The sequence below is a fragment of the Staurois parvus genome, unplaced genomic scaffold (genome assembly GCF_062004578.1).
Source record: "Staurois parvus isolate SC_StPar_1 unplaced genomic scaffold, SC_StPar_1.0 ptg000154l, whole genome shotgun sequence".
NCBI classification, from domain to species: Eukaryota; Metazoa; Chordata; class Amphibia; order Anura; family Ranidae; genus Staurois; species Staurois parvus.
The window spans coordinates 11,181,557-11,208,745 of NW_028317950.1; the positions used below are offsets into that span (position 1 = coordinate 11,181,557).

The 27,189-nt window shown below is 41.7% G+C and overlaps 1 protein-coding gene across 1 annotated transcript; it reads left to right on the forward strand.

Moving 5' to 3' along the window:
• The first annotated feature begins 187 nt into the window (after positions 1–187).
• Positions 188–27,122, forward strand: COQ4 (coenzyme Q4). The gene is made up of 7 exons (XM_089675050.1): positions 188–460; positions 5,803–5,991; positions 10,243–10,339; positions 18,088–18,190; positions 22,681–22,810; positions 25,427–25,520; positions 26,784–27,122. The coding sequence occupies exons 1-7, from the start codon at positions 391–393 to the stop codon at positions 26,941–26,943; spliced, it is 843 nt and encodes a 280-aa protein (XP_089531176.1). The 5' UTR covers positions 188–390; the 3' UTR covers positions 26,944–27,122.
• Positions 27,123–27,189: the final 67 nt, after the last annotated feature.

Sequence of the window (27,189 nt, forward strand, 5' to 3'; positions counted from 1 at the left end):
TGAGCCAACCCTCATCTCCATTGGCAGAGGCCCGAGGAAAGATCTGGAAGGCAGGGGCTCGGCAACCACAGAGGACGACGATTGGCGCTTGCTCTTCAGGATACTGAATGAAGATTGGCCGGCTGCTCCTGTCTGCTGATTAGTGCCGGAACAAAGCACCGCCCATTTAAGGGGACGCTGTTCATTGGTCGGGGAGTGAGTGGAATCCCATGACTTGCCCGGGCTGATGTAATAAGATGTAAACAAGAAGAAAGCCTCTACGTGCACGAGCGCACACGCTGTGGTCATACGCCTGTAGTTCCCACCACGGCCACTAGAGGGAGGGGAGCAGTGACCTTAGTCTGGAGTTTCCTGAAGGTGAACTACAAGTCCCAGCTGGGGAAGGAGGACATGGGGATGGTGGTGAGAGGCCTGGCCCCTGCCTGGAGGGCCCTGAGAGCCACAGCACCCCTGGCTACAGGTAATGCAGGTCCTGTGCACATTGTCCTTGTCCTTCCATGTGTGTCTCTGGTGCTGACACTTTCCTGTAGGTTGCCATGGCAGATCAAAGTCACAAACTGGGAGGGGCTATTAATACACAAATAAGCTGATTGGCCAAAACCATACACATGACTAATCGGTGGTCTGTGCCTGCCCTGCTTGACCATCATTGGCAGCCAATGAGAGGCAGACAGTGTCTGGGACCACCCCCACCGGTCACGTATATGCCAAGTGACCACACCTCACTCTTCCTTTCATTTGTTGGAGCCAAACTTTTATTCCCAGTGCTGGATTGGGCAGGGAATGATTAGAAACCCCAGGAAAGTTCTGTCTGTCTGTGTCCCACTCAGGAAATCTTCCGTCACTTCCTGTCCTGGAGACACAACAGGAAGTCAGATGAAATTCCACAGAGTAATAGGAAACCATGTTAAGGTGGTGTCACTAGAACAGGGTTGTGTTTTAAATACACTTTAACCACTTGACCTCAACAAGGTTTTACCCCTCCCCCCCCCGCCTCTTTGTGATCAGGCCATTTTTTGCTGTTCAGCACTGCACTCCTTTAACCACTTCAAGTCCGGACACTTTCACCCCCTTCCTGTCAAGGCCAATTTTCAGCTTTCAGCGCTATCACACTTTGAATGACAATTGCGCGGTCATGCAACACTGTACCCATATGCATTTTTTAGCATTTTTTTTGAGACAGATAAAACTTTATTTTGGTGATGTTTATTCACCACTGTGATTTTTATTTTTTTGCTATATAAAAAAAGTCCAAACATTTTGAAAAGAAAGCGTTTTTCTTATAAAATTTTGCAAATAAATAATCTTTCTTCATAAATCTTGGCCAAAATGTATTCAGTTATCTTTTTAGTAAAAAAAAGAAAAATAACCCAAATTAGTTTATAACCAAAAATTATAATTTTTCAAAATTTTGTTTTAACATATTTTTATTATTATTATTTATGTTTTTGTTTTTTTAACACACTGTCACCCTAGCATAGTGACACTGTACTACTTGTGGGGGGTGATGATGTTTTTTTTTTATAGTGATTGCTTTTACACCCATAAAGGCTGTAAAAGCAATCATTTCTCCTCTCTGGCTGCATTCTTGCAGCCATTGAGAAATACTGTGTGAGCTGTGGTTGGTCACAGCTTGTCACATGGTACAAGGCTTTTGTGAATAGCCTTGTACCATGTGATCTCTGTGATCATTCACACATTTCACACGTAGTAAGCAATGATGTCAGGAAGCGACATCTTGCTTACTACTATTCATATGATCACTGATTGGCCAATCAGTGATCACATGATCGGGATCTCACACAGAGGTCCCGTACAGCGATTGGTGTTCCGCTGTGTCCTCCGGACACAGCTGGCACCAGATCGCGGTGCCACGAGAGTGTGCACAGGCAGGGAATGCGGAGGCCATTTATAAACGGCCACCCGCTCTGCACTGCTCCCGTCCAGCCGTTTATGTACATGGGCCAGATGGGAAGTGGTTAACTGAAAATTGTACGGTCATGCAACACTGTATCCAAAGGAAATTTATATAATTTTTTTTTTCACACAAATAGAGCTTTCTTTTAATAGTATTTGATCACCAATGTTTTTCCCATTTTTTATAAATATGCAAAAAGACCAACAATTTAAAAAAAAATCTTTTTTACTCTCTGCTATAAAACATACCAATTTTAAAAAATCAAATGTCTTCATAAATCTAAGCCAAAATGTATTCTGCTACATGTCTTTAGTGAAAAAAAAAATCCTGACAAGTGTATATATTTTCTAACAGTTTGATAAATGTTTATCAATTGGTTGAAGTTATAACGTCTACAAACTATGGTGTATATATACAGGTATTTTATTTTATTCATTTTTTTTATACTAGCAGTGGTGGTGATCAGCAACCTATAGCGGGACTGTGATAATGCGGCGGGCAATAACATTTATAGGTAAAGTTGATCCAGGGAATATCCGATTGTCTCTCGGGGGATCAGGAAGGAATTGTTTTCCCCTGCAGGAGCAAATTGGATCATGCTTTGCTGGGTTGTTTGCCTTCCTCTGGATCAACTGTGGGTATAGGATTATTACTTTTTTTTTTTTTTTTAACTGGATGGACTTTCGGCTTTTTTCAGCCATACTAACTATGTAATCTGACACTGACGTGTGTGAACTGACTAAATGACACTGACATCACCAGTGACACTAATATAGTGATCACTGATGATAATAATATACACTGACACTGTATTAATGACACTGGGTAGGAAGGGGTTAACATCTAGGGGCAATCAAAGAGTTAACTGCATGCCTAACAAGTGTGATTCACACTACATGCGTTTCAGTGCACTTTTTTCTGCATCCAAAACGTACAGAAAGGAGGTTACATGGTTGTCAATGGCATGGTTCACACCAGTGTTTGCAGTTCCAGTGCGTTCCGGTTCCAGAAAAAAAAAAGTAGAACATGCTGCCTTTTTCCTGTACAGAACTGTGCTGGAATGTGGGACCTCAAATGACCTTAAAGAAGGAGAGGGAAAAAAAAGCATCTGGAATGCATCAAAAATGCATTGGAATGCATAAAAAAACCCAGCAAATGCAGAAACGCATCCAGACTGCATTTCTATAGTGTGTTTATAGTGTGAACCAGCCCTAAATGTGTGTACTGTGCGCTCTTTTCACTAAGGGATGTGCTGGTTTTTATTCGCTGCTTTGCAGGGAAAGAAAAACCAGCACATCGCCACTGTCTGGACAGAGATCTGTGTTGTTTACAGTCACAGAGCTCTCTGCTGCCATCCGCTCCGCCAATTGGCAGGTCCCACCCATAAATCATTAACCCGGGATCTGCTGATCTGCTTGTGTAACAAATCACACAGCAGGGGCGATGAGTGCGTGCGCCTGCCCCCTACCCAGAAGAGCTGGATTATGTATGAGATATGTGATTCAGTGCAGGGCACCCCACCGATTTTTCGTCTGCAAATTGGACCTAAGAATAATTGGGCGATTTTTGCTCTGTTAATGGGTCAATGGCACCGGCTGATTTTCGTGGTTCCTTCCCTTTTCGGTGATCGGCATGTTTGAAAATTCGTGAAAATCGACCGATTTTTGACTCAATGATGTTCAAATCGTAAGATCATTTTTCCGAAAAGAATATGCGCATGAGCCGTGACTTGGAAGAAACAGAAATTTCACCTGTTATATGAGGTGAACTTTTTGACTTGGTCGTCCAATTTTCGAAATCATTGATGTGAACATTGGATTACCGAGCGAATGGCGTTTTCGATTTTTGGACGAAAAATCATTCAGTCTTCGAACCATGTATGGCTTGCATAAGAGATACAATGGCCAGCCATACTTTTTTCAATGCACACCACCACAACTTAGTGGTGTGAACCGGCCATACCCACATGGAAGAAAAATATATTTTAAACATATTTTAAAAATATTCTTCCCAAATATATTGCCATATATTTGAAATGCTACAATTTTGGCCATATTCAAAATATATTTTTATATTTTTTTATATATATATATATATATATATATATATATATATATATATATATATATACACATATACACTGCATATTGAAATGCATTTTTATTACAAAATATATGACAAAATATGTTTAAAAATACATTTCAAATATACTGTATGTCTTTAAAAACGCAAATCTACATTTTTGGAATGACTTTTTTATATGTTAAAAAAATCTGAAGAATATATTTAAAAAATATGTATTTTTAAAAATATATTCTTCAGATTTTTTTTAACATATGAAAAAGTAATTTTAACATATATGTTTACATATATTTGTAAATGCATTCCAAAAATGTAGATTTGTATTTTTAAAGACATACAGTATATTTGAAATTTTGAAATGTGTTTTTAAAAATATTTTTCATATATTTTGTAATAAAAATGCATTTCAACATGCACTATATATAGATAGATAGATCGATAGATAGAATATGACCAAAATTGTAGCATTTCAAATATATTTTTTTCCATATGGGTAGGAGACAAGGTATTTTGTGTTGCCTTGTGGTGGGGGGCGCACAATAGTTACCCAATGTAGTCCCACCGCACCTGGTGTCAATGGACCCTCAACCCTGTTCCTGTGTCATCCCGCCAGCCAGAGCTCATGGTACTCCTGGACAGCACAGTGCTGAAGGTCATCATATGAGGACCACATTGTCCAGGGGGGGGGGATTATCCCTACAACTGCTTAGCAAGGGCCCATAAGGTCACTGGATTGGCCAGAAAACTGAAGGAAAGAAGGTATGTATAGTTGGATTCTTTTTTTAAAAGCAGTGTTTGGTAGGTGGATGAGGGACAGAGACTTGGAGGGGGGAGGGAATGAAGAGGAGTTGGCCTTTAGTGCCCAGTCATAGTGGTGCGATTTAGGAATTGAAATCGCACCTGAAATTGCATCTAATGAATATAAATGTCAGTGTGTTAACATTTGCAATTTGCTGCAGTGCAATTTCTAAAGTAGCAATAAAAATGTTGGGTGCCGCGCTCTATTTATTGTTTTAAAATTAAAAGAATTATTATTTAGACCAATGTGTGTTAATCTCTCTTAATTATCACCGTGAATAAACATTCGTGCACCTTGTGCCAATAAAAGAAAGAATAAATTAAAAAACAAAATAATTGTAAATAAAAATAATAAAAATAATAATAGTGATTACAAATAGAAAAACAAACTATAACTTTAAATTAAGGATGAATAGTCCCATATGCACTGAGATGATATCAAATTCCTTATAAGTTCAGCAGAAGAATGAATGTAGTGTACTCGCCTTTGTAATGGCATATACTGTATAGCTGCAATGGTTAACAATAGAAGCTGCACTGTGAATCACTGTGGTAAACGAGGTCTCTCCTTCCCCAGCACTCTCCTTAATCCAGTTCTCCTCCCATGGATCATAAGGGAAATAAAAAGAGGTACATAGTGTCTTATCCGGGGTAAAAGACTTTAATGTGCGCTAGTAATACACTCATATGAAATTAAAATGAAATGCGCTTTTCATATATATAACCGCGGGTAGCGGTGAGACCAGCCTTGTTGGTGTGCCTGTGCACACTGTCAATACTCGCCGTGTCTGAATGCGGGACTACATCCCCCAGAGGAAACTACGAGTCCCTGTAGCGTAACGCGTAGGGGAGGGGCAGTGACGTCACCGCGCATCCGCATTCAGACACGGCGAGTATTGACAGTGTGCGCAGGCACACCAACAAGGCTTTTAAATCCCAGAGGTGTGATCGTTGACTTAGAAATGACTCTTTGTGTGTATAATGTGAACTTTTTTTCTGTACAGGATTCCCAAAGCAATTTAGCCAATCATTTAACATAGTCACAGAGGAGCAGGAGGGTGATGGGAAATTCAGGACTGATGGACCTGAGTCTGGTATATTGTATCCTAATCACATTCCCACCAACATGCTGCAAAAACTGTTGCTGTCAGCTGGCTCTGCGGTGATGTCATTGTATGATCCATACAGACACGGTAAGTGCCTTTAGTAGGTAAGGAGTGAGCCATTGCAGAGAGGCTGCTAAGGAACCATTCACACCTCTACATTGCTATGCATTATGATGCATGTTTAAAATGTAGGTAAAGATGCCGCATTAGGTGCCACTCTACTGAACTGAAGTCATATTTTATTGACACATTTTATTCTGTGATTTGTCCTTTTTATAAGTCTGCGGTTACACCAAATCTGACTTTGAAATCACACAATTTTAAAATCGTATCTCAGTGCGACTTGGAAGACATCTGTGCGACTTCATGCACAGAAGTCTTTTCAAGTCTGACCTGAACTTGCCAAAAATAGGGCATGAAATACTTTCAAAATATGACCGCTTCCATTACGGACAATAGGGTGCGACTTGTCATGCTATTTGAAACTCAAAATCAAATTGCATGACAAGTAGCACCAATGTGACTGAGTACTTAAAGTGTTACTAAACCCCGAACCCTGCATTCACTATATCTAGTCTTCCACAGTACACAGAACATGGGAATACAATTAATTTAGCAAATATAAATTGCTAAATACCTTTTCTCATCAGCAGTTAGAGCAGTCTTGTGACTTCTATCAGTGTTCAGCAGAGCACTGGATAAAGCTTGTAGCAAGAGTTTTCTTTCTGCTCTAGGAGGATGCAGAACCCCTGACCTCTGTCTGGACAGTGCTGATTGGCCCTGTGCTGATCACATGCACTCTCCCAAGAAAAGAAGAAAAACCTCTCTAGCAATACACACCAAACTGAGCATGTGCAGTGTTGTCTCCACATGATATGTCTTATCAGGAGATAAGAGGGGGACACTGGATGAAGGGGAGGATCAGAGAAGTCAGGATCAAACAGCATTTTCACACAATGCAGAGGATCAACCCCTTAGGTTCCCCAGTGAGTATAAGAAGCATGCTTTACTGCATGTACACTGATTTTACTGTTGTGGGTTTAGTAACACTTTAAGGGACCAGAATCAAGGTAATCCTACAAAGTAATTTTCTTTTTATTTGGCACTACAAACACAAATTTAAAAGGTTTACATACCAACTATTAAAATAAATAAATAAAAATCAAAAAATTTGTTAAGGGACTAAAATTTAGTTTACTTTTAATGTTTTTGTAGGGGGACTGAAGATCCTCTTTTAAAAAAAAAAAAAAAAAAAAAAGTCAGCAGCTAAAAGTCTTTTAGCTGCTGACTTTTAATAAAAGGACACTTACCTGTCCAGTGATCCAGCGCTGTCCTCACCCAGGCCAGTTCTTTGCTGGTCTTTGGGTCTCCAGCGCTGGCATGTATACTTTGGAAGCCAGCTGTAACTCCAAATGTGGCTTCCCACTGTGCATGCACAAGCCAAACTGCTCTTGTGAGTTGGAGCCGAACTGGTGATCTGAGTGGAAGTGGGATCAAACTAGGTACCTGCATCCACCCCCCCCCCCCAAAAAAAAGGGTCCAAAAGTGAGAGGGGGGGAGGGTGGAAAAGCAGAACTTTCCCTCTTGGGTGAAGTTCTGCTTTAATGTAAACATAACAGTACTTCATGAATGCAGAGCAGGGTATAAGTTGTCAAACTGATGGCTCTGTCCTGCAGGTTATACTGGGAGTATATAGCTCTCCCTGTGTGATCATCTGTAATCCATGACAGCCAGTAGCTATGCTCTGTGTATTAGGGGCACACAGAGCTCCTGATACAGAGTGAGCAGCCTGCCAAATGCCCCTGGTTACACAGGGAGTGCCACAATCTCCCAGTGTAATCTGCAGGACTATGTTATCAGTTTGACAGCTCAGACCTGAACAGTGCAGGAAATTGCTGGGTGATGCAGAGGGAGGAATTTCCCATCCTAGCTGCTCCCCTGACAGCATGGCTTCCATGTTGAGTGGCTCTATTGCTTAAGCCTCGGCCTGGCCTATGGTGAGCTATTCAAAGCAGAATTTTCCCGCCAGCATACAAAGACTGGCAACAAAGAATGGTAACACTGGCCATAGACCGACATGTAGGCATGAGCTGTGTTTGGTAGATCTTAGCCCAGTTTAATGCTGGCCTTCCTGTTATTGTCTGACTGCTTCAATGAAAATGAGTGGATTAGCAAGGGAGGAAAATGTCCTTTTGCATTGATCAGCAGCACTGAGATGCAATGTTAATGAATTTGATCATATTGCGATCGATTAGCTTATGTGATTGAATCGTGAAAACCAAGACACTGATGACAACTAAGATAAGTACAAGCTTTTTATTGTGTCAAAAAATTATTTTAACATGTAGACATACCATACAATACATCATCCAAAGTCAACAATGATGCATTGTTTGGTATGTCTACATGTTAAAATAATTTTTTGACACAATAAAAAGCTTGTACTTTTCATAAAACTGTTTTCGGTATATATTTATGCCTTCAAAGTCCCAAGTCCTATAGGGGGTCTTTTCCTTTTATTTATCTTGTAATTCTGGGGATGTTGGCTACTGATCAGGAAACCCCTTTTCGTCTCTTTTCTGATGACAACTAAGGAACGTATTTTCCAACTGCCGATCAAAATCCACTTTCCCATGTGTCAAACGCCGATCTAATGGGTAGTTGCGTATAGGTCAGTTATTCTTATTGGGAGATATCAATTGAAAAAGAAATCTGTAGTTTGTTGTATGGCCACGTTAGTCTCCATTAAGGTGAAGCTATTTTGAAACAGAACTTAACTCTTTTAGACCAGGTTCACACTAATGCGGTGCGGGACACCGCATGTAATTCGCACAGGAATCGCACTGCATTCCTGTGCGAATTACATGCAATGTCTCTGCTGTGTGATTTAGGCCATATATTTTGTATGCCTCAAATTGCATCGCTTCCACACCAAAAGGGTGCAGGACCCTTTTTTTTTTTTCTTACCCGCACGTAAATCGCATTGCATGGATTTTCTCACCCATGTGATACGATTTTTGGCAATTGCATGGTGTTTTGCAACCTGTTTCGGGGGTGTCAATAATTTAACATTGACACCCGCACCAGATTGCATGAATGTCATGTGATTGGAATGCGGTGCGGCAAACACTGCAAATCCTGTGCCTTTCCCGCACCGCATTGCAATCACATGACATATGTGTGAACCCAGTCTTAAAGCGGAGTTCCAGTCAGTTTTGTGTTTTATTAAAAGTCAGCAGCTACAAAAACTGTAGCTGCTGACTTTTAATAAACATACACTCACCTGTCTCAGGGTCCAGCAATGTGCTCACCTGTGCCGTCCCTTCTCTACTCTCCCTGGCGCCGGCATCACAACTGTGGACACCAGGCTGTGACTGCTTGCGGCTTTACAGCCGGGTGCCCCCTGCGCATGCGTGAATCGCACTGTGCCTCCTAATTGGTCTAGCAGTCTTCTGGGACCTGTGAAGGTTCCCAGGAGACTGCAGAAGGAAGGAGGGGTCCAAACTTCCGGCTCACTTCGCCGCGGCAAACTGAGCCGGAAGTGGGAGCGGGTACCTGTCAAAAACAGGTATCCGCTCCCCCATCAAAAGGTACCAAATATGGCAGTAGAGGGGGGAGGAGGCAAACAAACGGAGCTTTCACTTTTGAGTGGATCTCCGCTTTAAGCTTGGTTCATACTGTTGCGGTGTTTTGCGCAGGCACGGCAGCCCATTCATTAGTTTTTGTGTGCAGGTGTTTGGGGCTGCCGGAACAGATGCGGTCCCGCAGCGGCAATCGCCCACACAGGTGTGAATCTAGACTTAATCAGCATGAACTATTTTTAATCCCTATGCTACTAGTCTTAAGAAATAGAGAGGAAAATATAATATATCTCTTGTTTTAACCTTTTTTTGTTTTGCATTTCTTCAGTTTCTTCCTGGTGTCTGGCCTTGGCTAAAATAATGTCACACAACCCAGAAGTCTTCATGGGCATTTTTTTTCTTTCATCTGGAGGAGGGGCTTTCTCAACTAAGCACACAAACCTGCCTGCATGTTTGAGTTAAGGGCAGGTGATTTCCAGGAAGTAAATGCCACATGAATGTTCTGCCCTTACTCAAGATGGCTCCAGCTAGAAATGCTAGGGGGGGTTGGTTTGAAAGTGATTTCTCCACAAAATAAAGCATGGAGACATGGATGGATGGGGGAGTTTGCTTTGAATATTAAAAATTAACTAAATAGCATATTCAGTTTGTGGTGCTCAAATACGGTTAAGTTCTGCTTTAAGAGAAGAATAGAGAATAACAAAAATAGAAGCTATACAGATGGGCCCAGACCAAGATTTCTGTCTCAATTCCACAGATATGATTGCTGTTCTCGGGGAAACCACTGGTATCCAGGCCTTGCGAAGCCTCAGAGAGAAAATGAGCAGTGACCCGGAGGGAATGCAGATTCTACAGTGAGTTTCTGTTCCATAGACCATTGCTGTATGAAGTACTATTCAGTTGATTTACAGTCAGGTCCATAAATATTGGGACATCGACACAATTCTAACATTTTTGGCTCTATACACCACCACGATGGATTTGAAATGAAACAAACACGATGTGCTTTAACTGCAGAGTGTCAGCTTTAATTTGAGGGTATTTACATCCAAATCAGGTGAACGGTGTAGGAATTACAACAGTTTGCATATGTGCCTCCCACTTATTAAGGAACCAAAAGTAATGGGACAGAATAATAATCATAAATCAAACTTTCACTTTTTAATACTTGGTTGCAAATCCTTTGCAGTCAATTACAGCCTGAAGTCTGGAACGCATAGACATCACCAGACGCTGGGTTTCATCCCTGGTGATGCTCTGCCAGGCCTCTACTGCAACTGTCTTCAGTTCCTGCTTGTTCTTGGGGCATTTTCCCTTCAGTTTTGTCTTCAGCAAGTGAAATGCATGCTCAATCGGATTCAGGTCAGGTGATTGACTTGGCCATTGCATAACATTCCACTTCTTTCCCTTAAAAAACTCTTTGGTTGCTTTTGCAGTATGCTTTGGGTCATTGTCCATCTGCACTGTGAAGCGGCGTCCAATGAGTTGTGAAGCATTTGGCTGAATATGAGCAGATAATATTCCCGAAACACTTCAGAATTCATCCTGCTGCTTTTGTCAGCAGTCACATCATCAATAAATACAAGAGAACCAGTTCCATTGGCAGCCATACATGCCCACGCCATGACACTACCACCACCATGCTTCACTGATGAGGTGGTATGCTTAGGATCATGAGCAGTTCCTTTCCTTCTCCATACTCTTCTCTTCCCATCACTCTGGTACAAGTTGATCTTGGTCTCATCTGTCCATAGGAGGTTGTTCCAGAACTGTGAAGGCTTTTTTAGATGTCGTTTGGCAAACTCTAATCTGGCCTTCCTGTTTTTGAGGCTCACCAATGCTTTACATCTTGTGGTGAACCTTATGTATTCACTCTGGTGAAGTCTTCTCTTGATTATTGACTTTGACACACATACACCTACCTCCTGGAGAGTGTTCTTGATCTGGCCAACTGTTGTGAAGGGTGTTTTCTTCACCAGGGAAAGAATTCTTTGCTCATCCACCACAGTTGTTTTCCGTGGTCTTCCGGGTCTTTTGGTGTTGCTGAGCTCACCGGTGCGTTCCTTCTTTTGAAGAATGTTCCAAACAGTTGTTTTGGCCACGCCTAATGTTTTTGCTATCTCTCTGATGGGTTTGTTTTGTTTTTTCAGCCTAATGATGGCTTGCTTCACTGATAGTGACAGCTCTTTGGATCTCATCTTGAGAGTTGACAGCAACAGATTCCAAATGCAAATAGCACACTTGAAATGAACTCTGGACCTTTTATCTGCTCATTGTAATTGGGATAATGAGGAAATAACACACACCAGGCCATGGAACAGCTGAGAAGCCAATTGTCCCATTACTTTTGGTCCCTCAATAAGTGGGAGGCACATATGCAAACTGTTGTAATTCCTACACCGTTCACCTGATTTGGATGTAAATACCCTCAAATTAAAGCTGACAGTCTGCAGTTAAAGCACATCTTGTTCGTTTCATTTCAAATCCATTGTGGTGGTGTATAGAGCCAAAAATGTTAGAATTGTGTCGATGTCCCAATATTTATGGACCTGACTGTATTTGCAATTTACTTTGTATGGCTAAACATTTTTACCAGCAAAAGGACCAATCAGAAACATGACATTCCCCATACTAAACAACGCATGCTGTCTATGGAGCGGAATTGACGTGAGCATGGAGCGGTGACACGTTTTGGAGCATGCACAGAGCTCCTTTTTCAAGATCGGTCTTCAAGAAGGAGATCTGCGCATGCTCCGAAATGCGTCACCGCTCCATGCTCACATCACTTTTGGTCCGTGGACAGCGTGCGTTTCGGCGGTCCGCATAGAGCTGCGGCCATCTTTAACACCTCCTCTCAAGCTCCCCCTGCAGCTTCTGGCTGACACAGCGGCTACATCGCTTAGAGGACAGAGCCCTGCTATTGACAGATTACATTAGAGCCTGTTTATACTATCACATTGTAAGTGGTTTTAACCGCTTTTATTAAAAGTTGACCTTGGAATACTGTTTCATCTTCTTCTGCACGGAAGAAACTGGAGTACCCGGAGGAAACCCACGCAAGCACAGGGAGAACATGCAAACTCCAGGCAGGTGGTGCCGTGGTTGGGATTCGAACTAACGACCCTAGTACTGCCAGGCAGAAGTGCAAACCATTTAGCCACTGTGCTGCCCTCATATACTCGCTGCAGCTGTGGTGTTTTGCTTAATGGTCAGGGCAAGAATGAAATACCCTGTTACACTGCAGTTCTACCCGCTGAACTTGACCTATTGAAGTGTGTGGGGCTGCAGGCCGTTACTGCATGGTGGTAGGGCTTTTAATAGTTAAAACAGGAAATGAGGAGGAGACTAATGTTCCTCCCACACTGGTGCCTTCCGTTCTGATCAGCAGGGGATCTGTGAGTTGATCCTCTGCTGATCAGAGCAGAACGGATGACCGGTTTTAGGAGAGTGTGCACTGACAGACCCCGCTCTGTGGGCAGCCGGGAGAAAACAGACTCCGGTGCCTGTTTACACCCAGCTGTGTCCCATCCGTTCCCCCCCAAACAGAAAATCCATTTTGTTTAGCAGGCCTGATCAGACCTGGTGGTAGGCAGGTGTGAACGGATGCGTTTACACCTGCTGGTCCATAGTAATGCATAGACTTTCTGATCAAGTCCATCTGAAAAACTGATAGGTGAACCTGATCAGATTGCCTGTGTGAAAGGGCCCATAACATCACTTATAGCTTGTCAAACACCCTTTGAAAAGGGATCCACCACAAAATGCTCTTCAGAGGGCTAACACTAGTGCAAACTAGCCTTTACAACTGAACTCCAGGCATATACTGTATATATAAAAGACACAAATAATACAGCTCTGTATTTATTATTACATCATTATTACATGGGTTTTTTTAATGCAAGAAGTGTAACTACCTCCACTTGTCTTGCTATGAGCCTCTTGCAGACTACTGTACAGTCTGTACAGCGAGCCCAGAGAGGGAGAGGTAAAGCAGCACAAGGAGGTAGTCCAGTGTGTTGCTGTGCAAGAAGCATACTGAAAGGAGGAGAGAGCAGAGTGATGGTGAAATCAGCTCATTAGTGTGCTGCTTCTCCTTTCACCATCCAGTCACAGGGTGGTATTGGGGAGGGGACCTCCAGTGGAGAAAAATCAGGTCCCTTCCCCATTGCTCCCAGTCCACATATATGCGGCCATGCGGGCCGCATTTTGCACGGGCACGAGAGCGCATTCATTTGAATGCATTCCTGTGCTCGTGACATGCAGGGAAGAAGTCCCTGCACTTCTTTGGAAAACGCAGCCCACACGGGAACCTCGGTTCCCAGTACGGTTGCCTTTTCCAGTGCGGGCGGTGTGCCATTAGAACTAATGGCACCTGCCCGCGGGTCCGCATTTCTCTGTGCGGGTGGTGTGGCTGCATGGATTTTCGTGCGGATCCACAGCGGCACCACCCGCACAGATGTGAACCTAGGGTTAGACAGCATTGAGCTGTGGGGTACAGCTGTGTAAATCCCAGGACTGTATGTACAGAAATACAAATTGATAAAACGGCTCTCACATATGTATTTAAAGTGTTACTAAATCCCGGACCCTGCATTCACTATATCTGGTCTCCCACGGTACACAAAACATGGAAATGCAATTATTTTAGTAAATATAAACTGCTAAATACATTTTCTCATCAGAAGTTAGAGCAGTCTTGTGACTTCTATCAGTGTCCAGTCCAGCACTAGCTAAAGCTTGTAGGAGGAGTTTTCTTTCTCTTCTAGGAGTACACAAATCCTCTGACCTCTGTCTGGACATTGCTGATTGGCCCTGTGCTGATCACATGCCCTCTCCCAAGAAAACAAAAAAACCTCTCTAGCAATACACACTAAGTTGAGCATGTGCATACCTACGATTCAGTCTGGAGATAAGTGGTGGTCACTTGAAAAAGGGGAGGAACAGAGAAGAAAGAATCAAACAGCCTTTTTACACAATGCAGAGGCTTAACCCCCTAGGTCAGTGTTTTTCAACCTTTTTTGTGCAAAGGCACACTTTTTTCATGAAAAAAATCACGAGGCACACCACCATTAGAAAATGTTAAAAAAATTTATTAAAAACTTTTTGACTTGAGGGCCGCAATGGGTTCATATATTGGACCCGGGGGCCGGACCAAGAGTAGATGAACGATGTGTATGTGTCATCCATAGTAAGTATAGTAATATTCCCCCATAGTAAGCATAGTAATTAATCCCCCATATAGTAATTCATCCCCCATAGTAATTCATCCCCCATATAGTAATTCATCCCCCATAGTAATTCATCCCCCATAGTAATTCATCCCCCATATAGTAATTCATCCCCCATAGTAATTCATCCCCCATATAGTAATTCATCCCCCATATAGTAATTCATCCCCCATAGTAATTCATCCCCCATAGTAATTCATCCCCCATATAGTAATTCATCCCCCATATAGTAATTCATCCTCCATATAGTAATTCATCCCCCATATAGTAATTCATCCCCCATAGTAATTCATCCCCCATAGTAATTCATCCCCCATATAGTAATTCATCCCCCATAGTAATTCATCCCCCCTATAGTAATTCATCCCCCATATAGTAATTCATCCCCCATATAGTAATTCATCCCCCATATAGTAATTCATCCCCCATAGTAATTCATCCCCCATATAGTAATTCATCCCCCATAGTAATTCATCCCCCATAGTAATTCATCCCCCATATAGTAATTCATCCCCCATATAGTAATTCATCCTCCATATAGTAATTCATCCCCCATATAGTAATTCATCCCCCATATAGTAATTCATCCCCCATAGTAATTCATCCCCCATATAGTAATTCATCCCCCATAGTAATTCATCCCCCATAGTAATTCATCCCCCCTATAGTAATTCATCCCCCCTATAGTAATTCATCCCCCATATAGTAATTCAGCCCCCATATAGTAATTCAGCCCCCATATAGTAATTCAGCCCCCATATAGTAATTCAGCCCCCCTATAGTAATTCATCCCCCATAGTAATTCATCCCCCATAGTAATTCATCCCCCATAGTAATTCATCCCCCATATAGTAATTCATCCCCCATAGTAATTCATCCCCCATATTAATTCATCCCCCATATTAAGTCCCCAAGCCCCCCCTGTGTCAATTCACTTACCTTTGCTCTGCGCGTTCCTCTCGCCGTTCCGGTGTAGCATGAAAATCTGTCTCCTATGAGGATCTGTCCCCCTCGACGTATCTGCGCATGTGCCAGTTTCAGGCATTAGCAGCCGATCGGCGATCTCCGGCACATGCGCAGATATGTCGAGGGGGACAGATCATCCTGACAGTATCACGCTCCGCGGGCCAGATTAAAAGGTCCGCCGGGCCGTAGTTTGCCCATTGCTGTTCTAATGATTGGTCTATTTGTGAGCCGAGGCCACATGTTACGGATGAAATTGCAATTTTTCCCACGGCACACCAGACAATATCTCACGGCACACTAGTGTGCCGCGGCACAGTGGTTGAAAAACGCTGCCCTAGGTTACACAGTGAGTTTAACAAGCATGCTTTGCTGCATATACAGACTGATTTTACTGCTGTGGGTTTAGTAACACTTTAATCTGTGTTGAGCTATTTGCTTGCAGTTTAGCTTTATTGTAGCTTTATTTTAGTATAAACATATCTGCTCATATGAATTGAGCATACTTGTTTCTGTGTTTATATATACAGTGGGGATCGAAAGTTTGGGCACCCCAGCTAAAAATGTGTATTAATGTGCATAAAGAAGCCAAGGAAAGATGGAAAAATCTCCAAAAGGCATCAAATTACAGATTAGACATTCCTATAATATGTCAACAAAAGTTAGATTTTATTTCCATCATTTACACTTTCAAAATAACAGAAAACAAAAAAATGGCGTCTGCAAAAGTTTGGGCACCCTGCAGAATTTATAGCATGCACTGCCCCCTTTGCAAAGCTGAGACCTGCAAGTGTCATGGATTGTTCTCAATCATCGTCTGGGAAGACCAGGTGATGTCAATCTCAAAGGTTTTAAATGCCCAGACTCATCTGACCTTGCCCCAACAATCAGCACCATGGGTTCTTCTAAGCAGTTGTCTAGAAAACTGAAACTGAAAATAGTTGACGCTCACAAAGCTGGAGAAGGCTATAAGAAGATAGCAAAGCGTTTTCAGATGTCAGTATCCTCTGTTCGGAATGTAATTAAGAAATGGCAGTCATCAGGAACAGTGGAAGTTAAAGCAAGATCTGGAAGACCAAGAAAAATATCAGACAGAACAGCTCGCAGGATTGTGAGAAAAACAATTCAAAACCCACATTTGACTGCAAGATCCCTCCAGAAAGATCTGGCAGACACTGGAGTTGTGGTACACTATTCCACTATAAAGAGATACTTGTACAAATATGGCCTTCATGGAAGAGTCATCAGAAGAAAACCTCTTCTACGTCCTCACCACAAAAATCATCGTTTGAACTTTGCAAATGAACATATAGACAAGCCTGATGCATTTTGGAAACAAGTTCTGTGGACCGATGAGGTTAAAATTGAACTTTTTGGCGGGAATGAGCAAAGGTACGTTTGGAGAAGAAGGGGCACATAATTTAATGAAAAGAACCTCTGTTCAACTGTTAAGCATGGGGTTGGATCAATCATGCTTTGGGGTTGTGTTGCAGCCAGTGGCACAGGGAACATCTCACGAGTAGAAGGAAAAATGGATTCAATAAAATTTCAGCAAATTTTGGATGGTAACTTGATGCCATCTGTGAAAAAGCTGAAGTTAAAGAGAGGATGGCTTCTACAAATGGATAATGATCCTAAACACACCTCAAAATCCAGGGGGGATTACATCAAGAGCGTAAACTGAAGGTTTTGCCATGGCCTTCACAATCTCCTGACCTCAACATAATTGAAAATCTATGGATAGACCTTAAAAGAGCAGTGCGTGACAGACAGCCCAGAAATCTCAAAGAACTGGAAGACGTTTGTAAGGAAGAATGGGCAAAGATACCTCAAACAAGAATTGAAAGACTCTTGGCTGGCTACAAAAAGCGTTTACAAGCTGTGATACTTGCCAAAGGGGGCAGTACAAGATATTAACTCTGCAGGGTGCCCAAACTTTTGCAGACGCCATTTTTTTGTTTTCTGTTATTTTGAAAGTGTAAATGATGGAAATAAAATCTAACTTTTGTTGACATATAAGAATGTCTAATCTGTAATTTGATGCCTTTTGGAGATTTTTCCATCTTTCCTTGGCTTCTTTATGCACATTAATACAAATTTTTAGCTGGGGTGCCCAAACTTTCGATCCCCACTGTATGTTGAAAAGATTTTTTTGATGTTTTTGCTGCTGTTCTGTAACTGTATCATGCCCATAGCCTGCACTGCTGTCAGATTTAAAACACTTTAATAGTAGTACAACCTAGCAGAATGCTGTGGACACAGACTTGATGCAGGCCGGGGCGGACGCTGTAATATATACGGATATGGGACTGTTAGAAGGGCAGAAACAAGGTGGGGGAATCTAGAGCGTGCAAATGTGAGTATTGGGAAAGCCACTGTCCATCCTATGTAAATCTCATCTGTCACTTCAGAGAAAGACCACGTATTCGGATGTCCAGTTTGGATATTGAGAGGTTTCGGGAGATGCCAGATGGGGTGTTTGGCAGAGAGTACGCCCGATTCTTAGATGTCAATGTAAGTTTAATAACCTGATTCCTTGTTTATTTGAAGGGAATATATTATTTCACATATACAGATATACAGTATATGCAAAAGGAATCAGCATTTTGTAAAAAAAATTAAAAAATCTTATCGGGGGATGGTAATGTTTTAAATACCCCATTTCTTTGTATAGATTTTGATTACATGGAGGCAGACATCTTTGCTCATTACACACTCACTGCTTTACAGTGCCGCACAATGATTTCTCTTCTACTACTACTGCACTCAGTGAAAACATTTCTCTATGCTGATATTATATCTCAATAGCTGTTAAAGGATAAGTCACCTTTTTAACATAAATAATAAATGCACATTTTTTTGCAGGTAAAAAAATGTGCATTTATTATTTTTGTCTAAATGTATAATCAAAGAATAAATGGTGAGCGCACCACAAAAAAGGAAAAAGTAAAGCAGCTAGCACAACGTGGCAAACCCTCTGTCTCCACCAAAGCAAAACACTATAATATTAATGTGCAGCTCTAATAAAAATGTGTGTTATAATCAGTGATGACCAATGTGATAGTAAAAGAGAAAGGAAACATAAAAAAGAATCAAGAATAGTGAATACTCCAATGAAGAAACAAAATGGACGATATAGCAAATAACAAATGAAAATAAATAAGTCCTCTAAATATCATAATAGTCCCACAAATAGTGATGTGATCAAATCAACAAAATGTAGTGACTTCTGTGACTTCCGCACTGCACCTCCACCATACTGCACTCACCAGAAGTAAGTAGCAAGCAAGCCCAGAGCGGAATGACACTAAAGGGTGTTCCTGCTTGTTCCTCCTGCCGGTGACCCGGTTGAAGGTGGGATCTCTCCAGAAGCCAGTGATACACCAAATGAACAATCAAAAGTAGAGTAGCCAAGTCTCCATCTCTAGCCCACGGTGAACCAAGGAAAGGAATTCCTCCTAGAGGGCAAGCTCATAGACCGAGCCCGGAGACAGTATCCATATAGTGTAGTATGTTTTATTAAAAAAATAGCAACCACATGAAGCATAAAATCATCAATAGATAAAAATCACTTACAAAGATGGCTGCTGGACCATCACGTGGACGCGGCCTACATGACGTCAGCATGTAGGCTCCTCTCTGGCGCGTTTCGTGCGCACACACGTTCTCAAAGGGATCCATCTAGGTGGATCCGGTAGCCATCTTTGTAAGTGCTTTTTATCCATTGATGATTATGCGTGCTGTTTTCAAATTTGACAGATAGTACGGGGGGAAGTTTCTCCGTACTATCTGTCACAGGGAGGGGGGCGGCGGGCGTGACTGCGGCTATGGGAACATGTTACATGTTCCACCCTAAAAACAGGTGGAACATGTAACATGTTCCCAAAGGTGAACTTATCCTTTAAGCAGGAAGCGGATTTATAGCACTGAGTCCCTGAGAGCTCCACCTTGTGGCTAATCTAAACGTTTTCTATGCTTATTCCAGGAACAAAACTAGCAAGCAAAAGGATATAAAAAGGAGGACATCATATCAACATGTATTAGAAATACTAACATATTAGCTCAGATTATGGGCTCACTGAAAATGCACTTTTCCTTTTAACCACTTCCCGACCGGCCGTTGCATATAAACGGCCGGACGGTGGCACTGCAGGGTCGGGTGGCCGTTTATAAACGGCCTCCCCGCACCCTGCTTGTGTGCGCTCCCTGGGAGCGCGCAGCACCGCGATCCGGTGCCCGCTGTGTCCTCCGGACACAGTGAAACACCGATCGTCGGATGTGACCTCTGTACGAGGTCCCGATCATGTGATCACTGATTGGCCAATCAGTGATCACATGCAAAGTAGTAAGCAAGATGTCACTTGTGACATCATTGCTTACTATGTGTGAAATCTGTGAATGATCACAGAGGTCACATGGTACAAGGCTATTCACAGCAGCCTTGTACCATGTGACAAGCTGTGACCAATCACAGCTCACTCAGTACTTCTCAATGAGTGCAAGAATGCACACAGAGAGAAAGAGAAATGATTGCTTTTACAGCCTTTATGGGTGTAAAAGCAATCCGTGTAAAAAAAAAAAAAAAAAAAAATCTTCATCACCCCCCACAAGTAGTACAGTGTAACCATGGTGACACTGTAGTGCTAGGGTGACAGTTTGTAAAAAAAAAAAAAATGTTTAAAAATTATAATTTTTGGTTATTAACTAATTTGGATTTTTTTTTTCACTAAAAAGATAACGGAATAAATTTTGGCCAAGATTTATGATGAAATATTATTTATTTGCAAAATGTTATTAAAAAACACCTTTTTTCAAAATTTTTGGACATTTTCATTTACATAGCAAAAAAAATAAAAATCCCAGCGGTGAATAAATACCACCAAAATAAAGCTTTATCTGTCTCAAAAAAATGGTAAGAAATTCATTTGTGTACAGTGTTGCATGACCGTGCAATTGTCATTCAAAGTGTGATAGCACTGAAAGCTGAAAATTGGCCTGGACAGGAAGGGGGTAAAAGTGTCCGGTCTGGAAGTGGTTAAAGGGAACCTGTCAGCATGGTGAAACTGCTGTTGCTGTCTTGTTTTTAAAAGGCCCAAGCTCAGGACCCATCATCTTGATCAGACTTTATATTTGTATCAGGTCAGTGACTCAATAGCTAGTGAAGCAAATGTTGAGGATATTCTTTTTAAAACCAATTCAGCAATAAATTGCATAGAGGTGGCTTTTAATGAAAGCACTGCTTTATCTGGGCTTCTGAAATGATCAGGGTTTGAGTAGACCCCATAACACACCTTAGATAGTCATACTGGCCAAATGATGAAAAATGCATCTGCATACGTTTTAATGAACACCGCATGTATCTATAGAGGAGGAGCATTGGTACCCCTAGCTTCTCTCCCAATTTGGACTATAAACACCTCCCTGTTACTTATCTCCATTATGTAAGGGATAAATATTTTGTAGTTCAGACGATGGCATAGGAAGTCAAAAGGAAACTGGATTTCGTGGCACGTTAAACAGGTATTTTTCTGTACTTTTATTATTTACTTTTTATTTCATTTTTTTATTCTTGGGTTTAAATATATTTTCAAGACCCTACACGTACAGAAAAGAACCTGGTGATCTGCCAGAAATGCATTCAGCTCCTAAGTCATGTTGTGGGCTAACAACACACAGCATTTTTGTGGACTGAGTGGTGTCAGCCCTACCAGTTGTCTTTTTGCTAAACTACTCAATGCTCCCACCTTCTTCATCTTTACAACATAGACACATATTATTCTGTAGTCCAAGATAAGAATGTTAAAGGCTAATTAGACTCATTGGGAAGATACAGGAAATGGAAACAGGACACAGTACAGCTCTGATCAACATCAGCTTTTGCAGTGTGTTTTGGATCATTGTCCATCTGTACTGTGAAGCGCCATCCAATCAACTTTGCTGCATTTGGGTGAATCTGGGCTGACCGTATATCTCTAAACACAGCAGAATTCATCCGGCTGCTTCTGTCTTCTGTCACATCGTCAATAAACCAATGACCCAGTGCCAATGGAAGCCGTGCATGGCCATGCCATCACACTGCGTCCACCATGTTTTACAGATGATGTTGTGTGCGTTGAATCATGAGCTGTTCCAAGCCTTCGCCACACTTTTTTCTTCCCATCATTCTAGTACAGAGTAATCTTAGTTTCATCCATCCAAAGAATGCTTTTCCAGGACTGGTCTGGCTTTTTTAGATTTTTTTTTGGCAAAGTCTGATCTGGCTTTTCTATTCTTCAGGCTTATGAATGGTTTGCACCTTGTGGTGAACCCTCTGTGGTGAACCCCCTTCTTCACCATAGAGAGGATCCTACGATCATCCACCACTCTTGTCTTCCATGGACGTCCATGACTTTTTATGTCGCTGAGCTCACCAGTGCGTTCTTCTTTCCTCAGAATGTACCAAACTGTTGATTTGGCCACTCCTAATGTTGCTGCTATCTCTCTGATGGATTTGTTTTGTTTTTGAAGCCTTACAATGGCCTGTTCCACTTGCATGGACAGCTCCTTTGAACGCAAGATATAGGTTCACAGCAATAGATTCCAAATGCAAATACCACACTTAGAATCAACTCCAGACCTTTTACTTGCTTAATTGATGAAGAAATAACGAAGGAGTAGCCCACACCTGGCCATGAAACTGCTTTTGATTCAATTGCCCAATTACTTTTGGTCCTTTTGAAAAAGGATGGGATGGCTACACTTAAGAGCTGTAATTCTTAAATGCTTCCTCCAATTTGGATGTGCATACCCTCAAATTAAACCTGAGAGTGTGCACTTTCAGCCCATAGCCATTATATAACTATAGCCTGAATATGTTTTGGTTAATACCTGAAAAAACTAAACAATTGTGCCTGTGTCCAAATATATATGGACCTAACTGTATACTTTAACATATGTTTGCATTACAGCTGCAAGACTGTTTACCTGTTCTATAGAAATATACAGAAATCTTGTCTTGCCCCCAGAATGTCACCCCTGATACCCGAATGCCAGTGAAGTTTGTAGATGACGAGGAATTGGCGTATGTAGCCCAGCGGTATCGGGAAGTCCATGATCTCATGCACACTCTGCTGGGGATGCCAACCAATATGCTAGGTAGGAGATGACAACTAGACAGTTATATGTACCTGAATCTCAGGACACATTAAAAAAAATTCTTTTAGTTATGGATTCATTAATATCAGTGTATGATTTTTACACAGAACTTGCATATGTGTCTGAATCTGGCTTGATATCATTGTTATATAAAGCACCATTGGGTAAGGAAGAGGGAGAGGCAGAACTGCAGCCAATCAGGGCTCTACTACAATGTACATGACTGTCCATCTAACACTGAGAACTCGCTGGAAATTTGAGGTTTTCTAAAGCTGGCCATACATAGATTTTGTTCATTCAGAAAATCTAACAGATATCACTATCCACACCAATGGCAGGGATAAATGAATCCCCCCACCAGGCTATTGTATTCTGACAGCGCCAGTTGTCAGAATACCTGAGCAGTGCCTGCAGCTGATTGGCTGGCTGCAGGCCCTGTTTATCCAACAGTTTTCAGCCTGGTTTCTTTGTAAAAGTGATTGAGGCAAGCCATAGATGATGCGATTTTCTTTCCTGCAAAAAACGCTTGATTCCCCAGTCAACATAATCATTGTTAATAGGGGAATCCTTCCCACAGCACTATTGTATGATGCCAGCAGGGAACCTTCCATGCTAGCATAACACAGTGATTGGTGCTGGTGGTTATAGCTACTCTGAGTAATCACATGCAAACAATCTAACAAGCTGGTTGTACTTAAGTCGATTGATGGATCAACTTCAGTACAACCAGCCTGCCTATAGATGGATTGAATCTTGGCCAGTCCCTGCTAAACTGGTTAAGGTTTGATCCATCTATGGCCATCTTGAGTAATCAACAGCATATGGCCAGCTTTTCTCCAACATTGGGACTGATCACGTAATTATAGTCACCAGATCTTCCCACTTCATTGCATTTGCATGGATTCTCTCCATATCTACAGCATAGAAGCCAATGAGCACCTGTAGTTATGTCTGCTGAAATTCATGGATAATTGATCTAGAGCAGGGGTAGGCAACCTTAAAAAGGTGGAGAGCTACCTAAACAACATGGCAGAAGTCAAAGATCACTTGGCACAGTGGTACCTCCTCACACCTGATTTAAACCTGTAATTGCTATACTACTATATCGCAATCACATGCATTGCACAGCAATCACCACCTGTCAAACTTACTTGGATTGCTTTTCAGAGGAGCAGCTGTGCTTGCTGCACTTGGAATGAGCTTAGTTGCATTTGGCTGCCTGCTGTAACCCCTTGTTTGCTGTACTGCACAAGGTTTCAGGGCACTTGCAGCGCGGCCTCATTAACATGAATGGGTCATGCTTGGCGGGTGCTACACCCACCGACCATGACAGGGTGTATAACTCCTGCTGCGACATGTGTACACCCCTCGCTGCGACATGTGTACACCCCTCATCACTGCAGCTAAAGAGGGTGTGGTTAAGAAGGGGTTGGTAAAAACACATCTGAATTATGGGGTTTTACAAGCTCCTAAACTGCACACTAACCCTTACTATTCTGAGCCCCCTATAAGGCTGCTTTCACACTGATGTGCTGCGGTTAACCTGTCCCCTGACTTTCCTGGGTTATGCATGGATACATACATGAATGCATTAATGGGTCGATTTCCAAACGAGTTTTCTTTAGAAAATCAGAAATTTTGTGCATTTTGTAACCCGATGTTGCCACCATTGATTTCAAAATTCAACCAACCAAGCCTTCAATTTCACCTCGTGTTGCTACTGAAAATAATTTTCGTGGCTAAGAATTTTCTTTTCTTTCCAGGTCACAGCTCATGTGCATTTCTTTTTTCAATTATATTTCTCACACAGTTCTCCCATCATTGATTTGAAATTTGTCAGTTTTTCCAAAAATTTCCAACATGCCCGATTACTCAAATTTTGATGGCCACCTGAAAATCGGCCATTTTTCTGACCCAATAACGGTGAGAAATTCGAACAAGAATTCTTAGAAAAGATTTTCGAGCAAAAATTCTTAGGAAAAACTTTCGAACAAAAATTCTTAGAAAAGATTTTTGAACAAAATTTCTTTTGGAATTCGACCCATGCATTGCAAGCTTTAGCTGCTCTTTGCAATACACTTCTGTTCTATACTCTGCATTCAGGAGTTTTGGTGCGCCTTCAAAAAGTGCACCAAACTCGCAGGATATAACAGAATTCTATGGCTAAGTGCAGCAAACCCTCAGGAAAGCTGTAGGCACACTGCACTGCACCCGCGGTGTGGGTAAACCGCAGCACACCAGTGTGAAATCAGCCCTGTACTATTGTGCCCAGTGTGTTGCTTCACGCTGACCTGAAAATGTCATCTTTCCTGCTGCTGGCACCACTGTGGAGGTCACTTGCTGGGATAAGAGGTGGAGTGCAGTTGGCATCACTCTGTCTGTCATGGGACAGGGGCCAGCGGTACAGAGACATCGGCTTATACAACTCTTGCTCCGTACTACAGCTCCAACTTTACATATAGTCCCTCTGCATTGCATGCTGATGCTCTGAAATGGCAGGTCAGTAAGCCCAGACCGTGATCTACCAGCCATCTGGCCGTGGTCTACTGGTTGCTGACCCTCAGTCTAGAGTTTCTCTCTGATTACAACAGTCTAATCTGTCGATTTCTGCTTCAGGGGAAGTGGTGGTAAAATGGTTTGAAGCTGTGCAGACCGGACTGCCCATGTGCCTCCTGGGAGCTGTTTTTGGGCCTCTGCGCCTCAGTACCAAGTAAGTGAAGAGAGACTATAGCAGTCATCACTATTTGTATTGACCTTCCCTTTGTATCACTTGTTTAACCACTTCAAATCCCCGGACACTTTCACCCCCTTCCTATCCAGGCCAATTTTCAGCTTTCAGTGTTATCACACTTTGAATGACAATTTTGCGGTCATGCAACACTGTACCCATATGAATTTTTTAGCAGTTTTTTGAGACAGATAAAACTTTATTTTGGTGGTATTTATTCAACACTGGGATTTGTATTTTTTTGCTATATAAATGAAAAATTCCAAACATTTAAAAAAAAAAAAAGTGTTTTTCTTATAAAATTTTGCAAATAAATAATCTTTCTTCATAAATTTTGGCCAAAATTTATTTATCTATCTTTTTAGTAAAAAAAAAATAACCCAAATTAGTTTATAACCAAAAATTATAATTAAAAAAAAAAAATGTTTTTAAATTTTTATTTTTTTTTTGTATTATTATTTATGTGTTTTTTTTTTAACATACTGTCACCCTAGCAGTACAGTGTCACCGTAGTTACACTGTACTACTTGTGGGGGGGTGATGAAGATTTTTTTTTTACACCGATTGCTTTTACACCCATAAAGGCTGTAAAAGCAATAATTTCTCCTCTCTGGCTGCATTCTAGCTATTGAGAAATACTGTTAGAGCTGTGATTGGTCACAGCTTTTCACATGGTACAAGGCTGTTGTGAATAGCCTTGTACCATGTGACCTCTGTGATCATTCACAGATTTCACAAGTAATAAGCAATGATGTCAGAAGTGACATCTTGCTTACTACTATTCATGTGATCAGTGATTGGACAATCATTGATCACATGATCGGGACCTCACAGAGGTCCCGTACAGCGATCAGTGTTTCCAGGGAGTGCGCACAGGCAGGAAAGCGTGAGGACATTTATAAACGGACACCTGCTCCTGCACTGCTCCCGTCCGGCCATTTATATACATGGGCTGGATGGGAAGTGGTTAAATAGAACACATCTACACGTGACTGCAATAAACCCAAGAGCCCCATACTGCCAGGGCAGGATTTCTCTCAACTAGGTGTTCACTTGCCCTGTAATCATGACACTAAAAAAAAAAAAAAAAAGGCAGCGATACGTGATAATCAATGAAACTTAATTTGCTGTTCCAAGATTACATTTACACATTCTGAGTAAGGTTAGTATATAGATATTGCTAGTGGTTAGAAGTTTTTATAGAAAATTATATAACTGGTTTGCCTTACCACTTCTCTTTTGCAGAAGAAAAAAGAAACTGATTGAACTAGTTCCTTGGGCGGTTCAGAGTGGCCGTAACGCCCGATGCGTCCTCAGTGTTTACTATGAGAAGCGCTGGGAGCAGAGCATGGAATCTCTGAGGAAAGAAATTGGCATCCTGCCACTGCCCAGCATTAAAGTCTGAACTTGTAAAGCTTTTTTTGGTACCTCAACCCTGTATATGGAAGCCTCTTGTTTACCCAGTGAAGCTTCTCAGGGGTATCTAGCAATGCAGGAAGAATATGCAACTGGATAATGCTTGAACCCTTTTGTGTGCTGCACATTTATTGCACTGATTAATAAAACAGCTGTGTCATAGTCGAACTTTTGAGGACAATTATTGCCTGTCTGGCAGTACTTATTGTCATGCTCAGCTATGTGATTACTGACT